Raw genomic sequence first — 13,733 nt, 5'->3', positions numbered from 1 at the left:
GGAGTGGTTGACCATAATCTTCATCCTGGAGCTTTAGGTGATCTTTTAGATATCCAGTGCTCAGACCATTGACAGCCTTGAAAATAAGGACAGAGCCCTTGTGCTTGACTTGATATTCTATGGAAAACCAAGGTAGAGTGTCAAAGTGCTGCTTCTTCACATGAATAAGACTTTGATAAGAAGCCACAGAGGTACTGGTAAAACGAGATGCCCTGTGTCTCAAAGCGGATGTCAAGATAACCACGCACTTTGGGACAACTTGAGATGTACAATGACTATAATTGGTTGTGGCTTTCTTGACTTCATCTCTCAGGTAGCACTGGGGACATAGGTACACCAGAGTACAGAGACAAACCTTCGTGAGGTTGATTGATCACATGAAGGGGTTTTCTCTTGCATTAGAATAGCCAGTGTCTTCATTCAGGAAAAAAAACCTTGACTACTGCTGTACTCCATCTGGACCGGACAAATACTGGGCTAAGCTTACTGTTTTTTGTTTTTAGTCTCCACCCTCCCTCCAAAACAAACAAACAAACCAAACCCTGCTTTTTCACTGAAAATGGAATAATGAACCTGAGTGTGATGACATGTTCCATGGAACTGTCCAGCACTACTTGCCAATTACTGGTGTCCTGAGGAGGGAGAAAAGACAAGAGGGTAAGAGAGGGAGCATTTTGGGATTCTATGCCTGGTCTCTGCTCTCTTAGAAAGCCCATTTGTCTGAAGCAGTACCAACCTGGGAGAAGAAAACATTCGCCAATCTTCCAAGTGGGTAGAGATCATGAGCCAATAGAACTTCGCACTATGGAGGGGAAGCCATCTCAAGAATAGTATCTTTAGTCTGCTGATATTCCTGTGATGACACAGATTTTGGATTATCTAAAAAAATGAAGCAGACATTGTGGTCCAAGGAGAGTTTGAAAGATTTGTCCGGCTGAACCTATTAGTATGGTTCCTCTACAGCCCTGTTGATGGGATCTTTTCTTCTATGTCCTGGAATCCACTGGTATCCAGAATCTCCAACAGAGATTCAGGCATTAGGAAAATGGCTTTCCCCTTCTTCCTATGCTCACGTATAGAGGGTCTTGGGCTAGAGAGAGCTGAGGGTCAGGGTTTATGCTTGTTAGGGTGTAAGTCAATAAAATTCATGAGCCTCAACTCTTCGTACAGGAAAAGGAGACCAGATAAAAGGATGAACATAGAAATGGACCCTCTCCAGCTGATGACCTGGATGAATGCTTGGAGTGATTAACACATCCCCCAAGAGATTAAACTCATTGTAGCTCTTTCTAGTGTTTCTTTCCTTTTTGGGTTTGATATTTTGGAGATGGGAGGAATCTCTTGTCCTCTTCCTGTCCCTATCTCAAGTTGGAACTGCAGAGCAGCAATATCTGGCTGAGAACCTAGGAATACTGCAGACTGTCCGTAATAATGTGAAGCACGTTGACTTTCTTTTAGAATTTCTCTCTGAACTCCTGCAAGACCTTAGACCTTGAGAGATGTGGCTGGAGACTGTGTGGCAAGCTGAATGTAAGCTGTGTAAAGAAATTAGAATGAACCAAGCTAACTGATGCTCTAAATTTCTAGGTCTGGATGATGGGATGGGGAGGAGCACTAAGATGAAGATATGAAACACAAAGTCACTTGCTCAGGGCTGCTGGTGTGCATGGCTGTCCCTATCAAAAATAAAGAGTCTGATTTGAATAGAGTAGAGCAACTACCTGGGTTTTCACACTGCACATCAGAGTTGCCCTTTGGCTGAAAATGACTGGCTGATTCCTAAGGTAAGTGATGAAGAGGGGCAACGATAACTGTGACACAGTAAGGCAGTATTCAGGCATCATGGCTTTGGCCTTCCCCAGTATCATATATCTAGGACAAAATGAGCCTGTCAAAGCAGCAGTCTTGGCCAAGGTATGCAACCCTTCCCTTCTCTCTTATGAAGCTGGCCCTTGAATCCTGAAGCTGCTCAGTGGTGGACAGAAGCTTCATCAGGATAAAATGGATGAAGATATTTAGCAGATCCCATCACCGAGGAAGCACTGAACTTGGGAAATGCCGAGCTTCCATTATGATCCCCTTCCAGAAACTCTCCTTACCAGCGCTGCTGCTAGATGGAAGAGTTAGTCAGAGCAAAAAAGCTAAAATCCTGTCTGGAAGAGCCCAGGATGAATCTCTGTCTAGCACAAAGACAGGAGCCTAATCTCTGAAGGTAGTTGGAGTTACATGTGCCCAGCAAGGGAAGCAGGCAAGCAGCTTGGGAAAGAAATGGCAAGAGTAATCTCTTATCTTTTGAAGTGTGGGTTAAAGGTGGAAAACCCATTAGTACTCGAGTGACAGAAGAAGGTACTCGCATGAGAGAATGATGCCTGCAAAGTAAGCTTGCAGCGGGGATGTACGCAATGTGTCAGGACCAGGTCGCGCGCACGTGTGTGTGTGTGTGTATTTGCAGTATAGCCAGACAGGTGTCAACATTAATGCTGAATGAACTTAATCTTTGTTGAAAGAAATTGACACCGAACAGAGGGTTAACACTGCTACTGAAATTTTATTTTAGTGGAGTTATTGAAGATTCAACTTCAGGAGAAAAAAAAAATCCAAGCCTAAACCTCACACGGCAATGAATTGCACCACAGAGAAAAAAATTTTTTGCCAGCAGGAAGGTTTTTATATCTTTAATACAAAAACTACACCCCATACAATTTTTTTATCTCATGCTGTTTTCTATGCCGGATAAAATATACGTATAAGTCAGTCCAGTAAATTACAAACACACATTTACAAATGGAAACTTAAAAGCCTGAGATCTCAACTAACACCCTTTGACTAGGTTTCTTTGCAACTTACCAAAAAATCCAAAAATCAAGAAAACCACAAATTCTATCTAAGTGAATCCATAAAACAGATTCATTGTGGCCTGCTGGAAAGGACTCATCTTTCTACTCCGCTTCTATTCATTCAGTGTCAGTTTGATAATAAAGGAACCTATCACATCCATAGCACAACAGGAAGTCCTGTGATTTTGGAAGCTCTCCCAAGGGCTTAGAAAAAAATCACCTAGGAGCCAAAGCTTATGCTTAAACTGTATTTTAAAACTTGTTCCCCATCTTTTTACTAGTTTTATCAAACATAATCAACTTCACAGCAAAACAAAATTTGATATTTATAAAATGAAAGACTGAAACTCAAATGGATAAACACAGATGTTTTAAGACTTAATTTTTTTCCCAAAGCTTACCTTGCAGCCTTCACATGTAATGACACCATAATGGATTCCTGATGATTTGTCTCCACAGATCTTGCATGGAATAATTTCAATTTGAGCTGCAACAGAAGCACGCAACCAGTTAATTACATTTTCTTTTAAACACCTTATAAAAGCGTTCCCTGATCAGCATTTGTACAGTGAGAACTAATAACCTACTAAACATTATACTGCATTAACTATTCATTGCTGAACTGTGAGGGGTCCCCCTAGAGCCTTGGACTAAATTATGGCTGCTCGTTATATAATAGCTTTCAGGTTATTAAAATGGGTCATTTGAGAAGGTGTTTAAGAACCCACAAGAAGGCTAGGATCAGCATTTCAAAGCCAAAAAGAACTGGGGAGTTCACAGTTTGGCTGAAGAACTAAATACTAAAAGGTTTCCTCAAATCTCCTTTCCTCAGAATTGTTACAAAAGGTATAAAGCTTGTCCTGGCTGAAAATCCATGATATGAATGTAACACTTTACACACAAGTGTCACGGCCATCTAGTCTACACTATTGACCAGTTTATACACAGATAAATATGGGAAATACTGGTAGCATTTTAAATGAAGGATCTCAAATTCACAAAAAATTTAGATTGAATGTTTATTATTAATAATTTGTGTATTAACACCCTGAAACTGAAGAAGGGAGGAAAATATGGCAGTACTCTAGTGCACTGGAGTATATCTTCTCTTCTGTCTTTGTATTTCTCTCCCTTTCTTGAGAAAGGACCACAGATGAACTCTATGAAAACAATGCTTCTTTACTGAACTAACAGCAATTAGAATTAAGTTTATCATGCTATGAAGCTCTTTCAGCGTATCTCAAAGTTCATAAGGTGCCCATCCGGGCAAGTAACACACATTACCAGGGAGTCTGTTCTGTGTAAGTACCTCGGAATACATCCTCAAACTTCACCAGTGTATGTGGTTTGCATCCTTCGAAAGGTTCTATTACTAACACAGTCTCTTTAGGCAGGACTTTTCACCAAGTATCGGTAGTGTTTCACAGTTCAGAAGTCCAATTTACTTTGTGTGTGTGTTCAAGCACGCATTTTTTATAAAATAGTGTGTACCTGAGCGTTGTTGCCTTGTATGCTTTGTCTCCCAAAATTCTGAGACTGGTTTGTGCAATGTTGTGGGATCAGGCTTCATCAATTAAACTTGGCTGCTCCATCCATAAATTTCTCACAATTTCCAATGGAGTTTTTCCAAGATACAATGAGGTTTCTTACCATAATTTACTATCAGAAGAGCAGTTAATCTCCAATGAGGAGTTTAAAATCCATTAACACATTGCCTGATTACCTCTGAGAGACTTTATATTAACTTTGTTGAATTTATAGCTGTCCAACAGTAAACCTCAAAGTACATTACATCACAATATGTTTGGGGGTACCTTAGCCTTTTTTCTCAGCATGGGTTCATATGGTAAATGTGTCTGCTTTTCTGATTAGAGATTGTGTATTGTTCTATGTACTGTTAAGCACTTTGAACACCAATAGTGTGAAATGAATAGTTGTTGTTAAGCAAGCAATGTCAATTTTTTCCTCTGATCCACTTGCTTGCAATAGGGAGTCTCACAGTTTAGGGTCAGGCATGTTATTTTAAGGACCAAAAACATTAAATGAACATGTCTTAAATTTATTACAGGCATCTGGCAAATTAGAATATTCCCCAATCCATATAAAATGCAGTGAACGAAGCAACTACTGAGGAATAGTGACTTGCTCCCATGATTTGAACACTAGCTACTATGCTAAACTCAGGAAAGCAGCACCAGCAGCTATGCAACTACACAGCTTCTTTACTGACATTTCTGTACCAGTGGTTCTCAAACATTTTCACATAGTGGGGCACTGCGTGCAACTGATTCTATCCTGGGCACCTCCTACTTCCAGACATTTAATCCCACAATTTTCCTAGGGCAGTTATAATGACAGGCTTAAATGAAAGTCATATTAGGATTCTTAAGGAGACTGGACCTCTGAAAGCTCTGCAGGCTTGCTTGTACCCTCCATACAAGCGTCTTTATTTCACTTTGCTGTTCCGCTCACACACTGAAAACAACAGAGGAGGAAGCTACCAAGTGTTAATTTATATTATTTTATTAATGTATTATATGCATTAGTAATTACTACAGCATCTGAGCACCTCACAAACGTTCATGACGGAAGCACCTCACAACAGGTGACATAGCATTATCCTTATTTTACACACAGGAAACTGAGGCACGGATATTAAGTAACTGGCCTAATAACAACACAAAAATTCTAAGACAACTTCAGGAATAAATCATCCAGCTCCCACTTATGTACCTGAAACGTAAGACCCACTTTCTTCCCTGCTGTTGTGAGTTAACATCCTATTCGAACTCCTGTTGCCAGTCAATAGATAAGACTCAACCAGACAGATAAACCTCAATATATTTTTAATACTCCACTTCTGTATATGTTATTGCCGTGTTGTTACTTGTAGAAACTGATGTAATAGGCTGTTTGTATGTTATCACTAATGCATAAAGTCTCATCTGAAGTTTAAGCATGCAATAGTTATTTCTTTACAAATTGTTAAGCAAGAGGACATTTACAATTTGTTTCTGGAGAAATGTAACATGACTTCACAATACAAGCCTGAGGCTAAGTGATGAATAGTCTAAAAAGGGCAATAATTAGCCTAAAATGCATTGTCTGGAATGTCCTACTGCGATAATGAAATGGAATTTACATAAAACACAAGAAGGGAAATAGTTAGACCCTGGGCACGGAAGCATTTACTGATCATTATGGATAAGGGTAGTGGCACCAAATTAGATACGTTTTTAGAACTCTGAACTTGTCATAGAGTAGATTATCTTTAGTACACTTAGTTTCAATTATCACACAACATTTAATACTTAACCTTTACTTTTAACTTTTGAGCTACAATTCAGTAGAAGGAAGCTCTGAAGCATAAATTGCTTGGGATTGCCACAACCAATAATTGTATTAAAATTAACGCAGGGAAAGACATAAGATCAATTACTGCTTTAAGTGGCTGCTTTTGCAAATCAATATTAAAACAGAACCCTGTAACAAGTTCATATACCTTCTGTAAAATTATTAAAGGTCACAGCTACTTTATGGCTAGTGAATGAAAACTGCCTGTACATAAGCTACATGTTTTTCTTATAAGGGTGAAAATATGGCATCTTCTCTCTCATTTTCAACTTTGACATGCAAATATGCACTTGCTAAAATCTTGTTCATATGCAAACAAGACACATGGGAAACACTTTTGCATGTCAAAAATATGTTACAACTTGAGTTACTCACATTCCCAGTTTCAAAGGTTTCTGCACTATTAATGTTAATTGTGTCTGTTTAGTGCTTACACATCATTATACAGTAGTTTTATTTTTTTAGGTTATATAAAATACTGTAATTCATGTTTTAAGCTAGAATTAGCCTAAATTATAGTTTACAATTCCAGTCTTCCAGGGTGGTGCTCAGACTGATTTTGGTTCATGCATGAACAAATTATTTCTTCCATATGAATTGGAGAAAAAATAAAACTCCTGTGGTTGCTTAGAAACGGCTATGGATACCAAGGTGACAGACATAGTTAGTATTGGTAGATTAGAATACTAAGAACATTTCATATTGTGGAAAAAAACATGTTCCAGAACCATACTGAAAGTGTCCTGTGCAGAAGAAAGTGGCACACTCCCACCCAGAAACTGAATTAAAAAACCCAAGCCACACACCAAGATTCCCAAATACAGGCTCAAGCTGGCAGTCACCTGAGTAGCAAAACAGGCCACTGCAGAAATAACTCTTGAGAACACAAAGTAGCCATTGAGGGCAAGAGGCAGTATTTCTGAATATCTATGGTATTTATACTGTCCTCATTACATTAGTGTCTGAGTACCTCACAGTCCAATGTCTTCATCCTCATAACACCCCTGTGAGGTGGCAGTACTATTATCCCTGTTTTACAGTTGGGAAATGGAGGCACAGAGAGGCCAAGTGACTTGTCCAAGATCATACAGAAAATCTGTGGCAGATCAGTGAATTGACTCAGTGTCTCCCTAGTGGCAGGAAAATGCCCTAACTACTGGACATTCCTTTCCCATCCATCCCTGATGTTTTGATGTGGATGTTTTATTGACTGGCTACATTGCCTCTTTGACATCTGTTTTGGTTGGTACGGTTTCTTTATATTTGCATTTTCAAAAATAAAATTATGTTTGTTTTAGCCTAATTTCAAATGCACACTCCCAACAGACAACCAAAATCAGCACTAATTGGCATCTTTGTGAGCTGCCTATACTCAAAAAGCCTCCCTTCATCTCCTTCCACTCTGTGCTTCATTCCTTCCTTTTGTCCAGGTCTGGAACAGACTCCCTGCACTTCTCTGCCAAGAACCCTCTCTCACAGTCCCTCCCCTAAACCCATTTCTTATAAGAACATAAGAACGGCCATACTGGGACAGACAAAGGTCCATGTAGCCTAGTATCCTGTCTTCCGACAGTGGTCAATGCCACGTGCACCAGAGCGAATGAACAGAACAGGTAATCATCAAGTGATCCATCGCCTTTCACCCATTCCCAGCTTCTGGCAAACAGAGGCTAGGGACACCATCCCTGCCCGTCTTGGCTAATAGCCATTGATGGACCTATCCTCCATGAATTTATCTAGTTCTTTTTTGAACCCTGTTATACTTTTGGCCTTCACAACATCCTCTGGCAAGGAGTTCCACAGATTGACTGTGCGCTGTGTGAAAAAATACTTCCTTTTGTCTATTTTAAATCTACTGCCTATTAATTTCATTTGGTGGCTCCTAGTTCTTGTGTTCTGAGACGGAGTAAATAACACTTCCCTGTTTACTTTCTCCAAACCAGTCATGATTTTATAAACCTCTATCATATCTGCCCTTAGTCATCTCTTTTCCAAGCTGAAAAGTCCCAGTCATATTAATCTTTCCTCATACGGCAGCCCTAATAATTTTTGTTGCCCTTTTCTAAACCTTTTCCAGTCCAATATATCTTTTTTGAGATGGGCAACCACATCTGCATGCAGTATTCAAGATGTGGGTATACTATGGATTTATATAGAGGTAACAGGATATTTTCTGTCTTATTATCTATCCCTTTCTTAATGATTCCCAACATTCTGTTCACTTTTTTTGACTGCCGCTGCACACTGAGTGGGTGTTTTCAGAGAAATATCCACAATGACTCCAAGATCTCTTTTTTGAGTGGTAACAGCTCATTTAAACCCCATAATTTTATATGTATCGTTGGGATTATGTTTTCCAATGTGCAGTACTTTGCATTTAGCAACATTGAATTTCATCTGCCATTTTGTTGCCCAGTCACCCAGTTTTGAGAGATCCTTTTGTAGCTCTTCACAGTCTGCCTGGGACTTACCTATCTTGAGTAGTTTTGTATCATCTGCAAATTTTGCCACCTCACTGTTTATCCTTTTCCCAGATCATTTATGAATATGTTAAATAGGACTGGGTCCTGTACAGACCCCTGGGGGACACCACTATTTACCTCTCTCCATTCTGAAAACTGACCATTTATTCTTCTCCAGGTAATCACCCCTCCCTTATTAATTCTCACATCCTTCCCTCTAATGAAATACTGTCCTGTGCCTTTTATTGGTCAGATAGATTGTAAACTCTTCAGGGTAGGGATGGAATCTAACTCTACATCTGTGAAGAGCTGTGCAAATTTACAGTTCTTTACAAGTTTTACATTTTATTATTTGTGCTATCCTGTGGAGAGGCCCAAACCAAGACCAGAGCCTGATTATGTTACACACTGCAAGAGACAGCCCTTGCTCCAAATTCTTACAGTTTAAGACAAGACAGACAAAGGAAGCATTATTCCCTTTTATGAATGGGAAACTGAGTAACAGATTAAGGTTCTGATTCAGCAAAACACCTAAGTATGTTATCAATAGAACCGGTAGAAAGTTTTTTTCTGTGGAAAAATGGGGTTTTGTTGAAAACAAAATTTTTCTGCAAGAAATTTCATTTGACAAATTCCAAAAGTTTTTCAGAACAAAAAATTTCTGGAAACAAATTCTAAATTTTTTTCAGAAGTTTTCATTTCAAAATTGTAGGGGCCCCTACACACATTTTGACTGTTTTCCAGCTGGCAAAAGTGAGACAAGTTAAAGTGTTGATTGCAGAGAGAGAAGGAAAAGTGAAAGGGTCACTTTTAAAAGCGGTTTCTTTCTCCCCACACACTTACTATTTCCCAACTGTATAGTGACTTGAAAGAGTTGTAAACAAAAATGTAGGAAAACATTCTCACCTCCAACCAGAAGTGAAAGTAGTTCCAGTGACTTACTGGTATGCTGGGGCCAGCTCTGGCCCCTGGAAGGGGCAGGGCCTAGGGCGGAAGGTGGGTGGCTGAGGGAGTCAGAGCCAGCCCCAGCCCACCCTGTAAGGTAACTGCCCTCCCCACCCCCACCGGGGTAGCAGCAGCAGCCCAGGGCTCCGGGGGCTATTTAAATGGCCCGGGGCTCCCCTGTTTCTACCGCCCCGGCCCTGTAAATAGACGCGGGAGCCCTGGGGAAGCGACGGGGCTCCAGCGGCTATTTAAAGGACCAGGGCAGCAGAGGCAGCTGGAGCCCTGGGCCTTTTAAATAGTCTTTGGAGCCCCCCCGCTACCCCTGGGATCTGGGGGCTATTTAAAGGGCCCGGGGCTCCCCTGCTTCAATAGCCCCAGCCCTGTAAATTGCCGCTGGAGCCCTGGGGAAGCAGCGGGGCTCCCGCAGCTATTTAAAGGGCTGGGGCAGCAGAGGCAGCTGGAGCCCCAGGCCCTTTAAATAGCTCCTGGAGCCCCCCGCTACCCCTGGGGACCGAGGGCTATTTAAAGGGCTGGGGCGGTAGAAGCAGCAGGAGCCCCGGACTTTTTAAATAGCCCCCAGAGCCCTGCAGCCCTACTCCAGGGCTCCAGCAGTGGGGCTCTGGTGGCAATTTAAAGGGCCTGGGGCTCCAGCCCCTGCTGGGAGCCCCAGACCCTTTAAATTGCCCCCTGGGGAAGCCGGGCCGCCCCGGTATGGCAAACCGTCTCTTGCCGGTACGCCGTACCAGGGCGTACCAGCTTACTTTCACTTCTGCCTCCAACCCTTTTGCAGAGGTTCAGAATTGCCTGCGGAAAAATAAAATCTCTGGATGGGAAAAATTTTATGGGGGGGGGGGGGGGAACCAATTTTCCCGGCAGTGGTAGTGATTAGTTTTGTGCACATACTCCTGTGGCATTGATTCCTGCTTTGCTGAGAAGATATGGATTTAAGCACATGCTTAATTGCTTTGTTGAATTGGAGCCTATGCGCTCAATCTTGCAAAGCGCTAAGCACCTTGGCTCTGATCCTGCAAAGTTCTTATGCAAGTGCTTTACTTCAAGCACATAAATAGTCCAATTTACATCACTGGGACTAATCTCATGGTCAAAGTTGCTAGATTGACACTTCTGTGACTTGTTCAAGGCTGCACAAGGTGACATGTTCACAGCAGAGTCAGGAATTGAACCCAGATCTCCAGAGTCCCAGTCCAGTGCCTTACCCAAAAAAGCTTCTTCCTCTCTACATAATAAATATTTAACAATAATGAAAAATCCTTCCCTGTATCTGAGTTAGATGTTTTCTACTTTACAGACTGTGCAGAATTTCCTTACCCCACACATTCAAATAGGGCGTTAAACTGTGTTAAGTATATAAACTGAACTCACCTGCTTCTGAAAGGCTGCGATTTGTGCTACACATCATTGCTACTGCTGTTTTATAAGTATATTGATTAAATTAGGACTCATATATATTCATTGACACAAACAAGGAAGGTTCGTGTAATATGCTGTTTAAGGCAACAAAATCTGAGCACAAACTGAATTAACAAGGAACAATTTTACTATATAATATTCTAATCCCCCTGCATTTTCAGCTTCATTACCTAAACAATTTGCTCTGTCATGCACCCTAAGTAATTCAACTCAGCTGCTAATTTCTCTCCTCCAAACATCTGCAGTTTCAATAAACCAAAAGCTAGTGGCAGCACAGCTCCACAAATTTCGTCAATATGTTACATTTAGTTAAGCAACCATCTGACTGTTCAGATACATTAAGCTATTTAAAACCTCATTCATTCTAGGGCTATGTAAATGGCTACAGCAGCTTTGTTAGAACACATGCTATTTGTTATGACAGAAACTTACTGGGCCAAATTCTACTCAGGTACGGAGGTACAACTCCGCTGAAGTCAATGGGTGTGGTAAATGGGTGGAATCAAGAGAATCAAAGCATTAATTAAAAACAAAATATGAGGAAGAAAGGCTCTTGCCCAGCTTAAACTCCTTGTGCCTGAACGTTGCTGGGACCCTGTCAGAATGCCACTATGAGTATGAAAGTATGTAGATGGATAAACAGTATAGGGGTAAAATTTTTAGAAGGATGGAGTCCTGGCCTAGTCTTCTTTCTGGCACAATTTGGGCCCACAAAATTAATTGCTAGTGAAAATTTAAGTCCTTCTGACTCTAATAGCCTGATTTGAGTGTGCCACAGGTCAACTATGCTCTTTCATTCGGGTTCTTGTACCATGCCCATCATCTTGTGGTGTATTGATCTACACCACAAGATGCAACATAAAAATTTAAAGGAGTCTGGTGGCACCTTAAAGACTAACAGATTTATTTGGGAGTAAGCTTTCGTGGGTAAAAACCTCACTTCTTCAGATGCATCCTATGCATCTATGCATCCTATGCATCTGAAGAAGTGAGGTTTTTATCCACGAAAGCTTACGCCCAAATAAATCTGTTAGTCTTTAAGGTGCCACCAGACTCCTTGTTGTTTTTGTAGATACAGACTAACACGGCTACCCCCTGATAAAAATTTAAGTAGCTCAAGCTTTGTTACTGAATTAAGAAACTTGATAGAGTAACTGCAGGCTATATGAAAAATGGTCTGATTCCATAAGGTGCATAATTATTGCTAATTAAATAAGTTTTTGTTGTTGTGGTGGTGGTGGTGCCTTTTAACTGATCTGTTCAGTTGACTAACTGCTTGAAAATTTTAAGTTGCCAGAGCATCTGCTAAACATTACAAATGGCTGGACCAATTTTTCTTCTACAAATAATACTTTCAATAATTAAAAAAAACAACTGTGTAAAAGCAGATTCTCTTATAAGATAAAATAGCACAACCTTCTAGGACAGTCACAAACACACAGGGAAGACAAGCAGTTACCTTAAATCAAAATTAAGTGGAAAGCATTTGGTAGAAGGGGTACAAAGTTCGTCTCTTTCCACATCCTTATAGTCCATAACTGAGCCAACCATGGGTTGACTTGAACTTCAGACACATGGAATTGTGTGGGCAACACATGGAATTGTGTGGGCAACACAAAGCAGTTAATAACTACTGAACAAGGTGTTGTGGGAAAACTCATTTGCATAGAGTTTGCTACCTCTCGATAAGCGGTCTAACTGTAAATGATTTTCATCTTGCTCCTAGCTCTCCCCATTTTCTTGGTTTTACCTCGGCTTGAGCTAATTTCTTCCCTCTTGCACCAATGCTACTTTGGTATGTCATGCATACATGTGAAAGACACCTTGTCTTTTATGCTTATGTTCAGACACACTTCCATTGGACTTCAAGCCATTCATTGATTTTATGAACGCAACTGATGGCACTGAGAAAGGATAAAAACATTATATCTCTTTAAGCCCCTGTACAGGTGCCTGTTCACTTTGAAGGCACAGTTAGTTACACACACAAAACTGGACACGGTGGCTGAATATAAGGATTTTTGTATTATGCAGCAGACACCTGTCATGAACTAAACAGCAGCGTCTCTGCCACCCACAGTTGGCTGCTGCCATAAAGAGAAAAAAGTGCAATCTAATTTGCATCTGAAAACTAGATGTTCTTCCCAAATGCTTGCTGAGGGCATGACAGGTAGAGATGGCTCTTGCATTGAACAGTAGTCACATTATGAAACCACCACATTGTAGGCTGGAATACAACAGCAATCAACTAAGTGACAAGTCTATACCTAAGGAAGGATTAGGACTGTCACATCCAGAGAACGTGTATGACACTGCTGGGTTCATGAGCACAGATGTGCAAGGACAGCCAACAATGAAAATGCTGGCACCTAAGGTACACAGGCAAACAGTTTAAAGCATTAACCATGCATGTTTTAAAAGTCTCCCCCAACTAGCTGTTTATAATGAAGTTTTAGACAATGTTTGTTTTTCTGTTCGGAAGACACAAAGATGGTTATTGCTCAAGAGTATTTGAAGTCAATAACAATTTCTTAAAGTGCAGTCAAACATTTGTTTTGGAAAGACCAAGAATGACAGGAACTAAACAGATAAGAAAAGATAGTTCACATTTTGGTTTTCCCAACTTAGACAGCAGCATGCAAGCAGAAAACATAGCTATACATAAGAAGCACTGGACCAGATCCTCAGCTGATGTAAATCAACC

General features: G+C 40.7%; 1 protein-coding gene across 3 annotated transcripts in view; it reads right to left on the bottom strand.

The window, feature by feature from the left end:
* RORA (RAR related orphan receptor A) overlaps positions 1-13,733 on the bottom strand; it is a 571,618-nt gene that overhangs the window by 39,001 nt on the left and 518,884 nt on the right. For all 3 annotated transcript variants that reach the window (XM_034783531.1, XM_034783532.1, XM_034783533.1), the window contains one exon: positions 3,239-3,324. In XM_034783531.1, coding sequence (XP_034639422.1) covers positions 3,239-3,324 — 86 coding nt within the window. The remainder of the gene's footprint in view (positions 1-3,238; positions 3,325-13,733) is intronic.

This window comes from Trachemys scripta, chromosome 10 (genome assembly GCF_013100865.1).
Source record: "Trachemys scripta elegans isolate TJP31775 chromosome 10, CAS_Tse_1.0, whole genome shotgun sequence".
Lineage (NCBI taxonomy): Eukaryota > Metazoa > Chordata > Testudines > Emydidae > Trachemys > Trachemys scripta.
The sequence above is the reverse complement of the archived record's forward strand: the minus strand, read 5'-3'. Positions and strand labels throughout refer to the sequence as shown.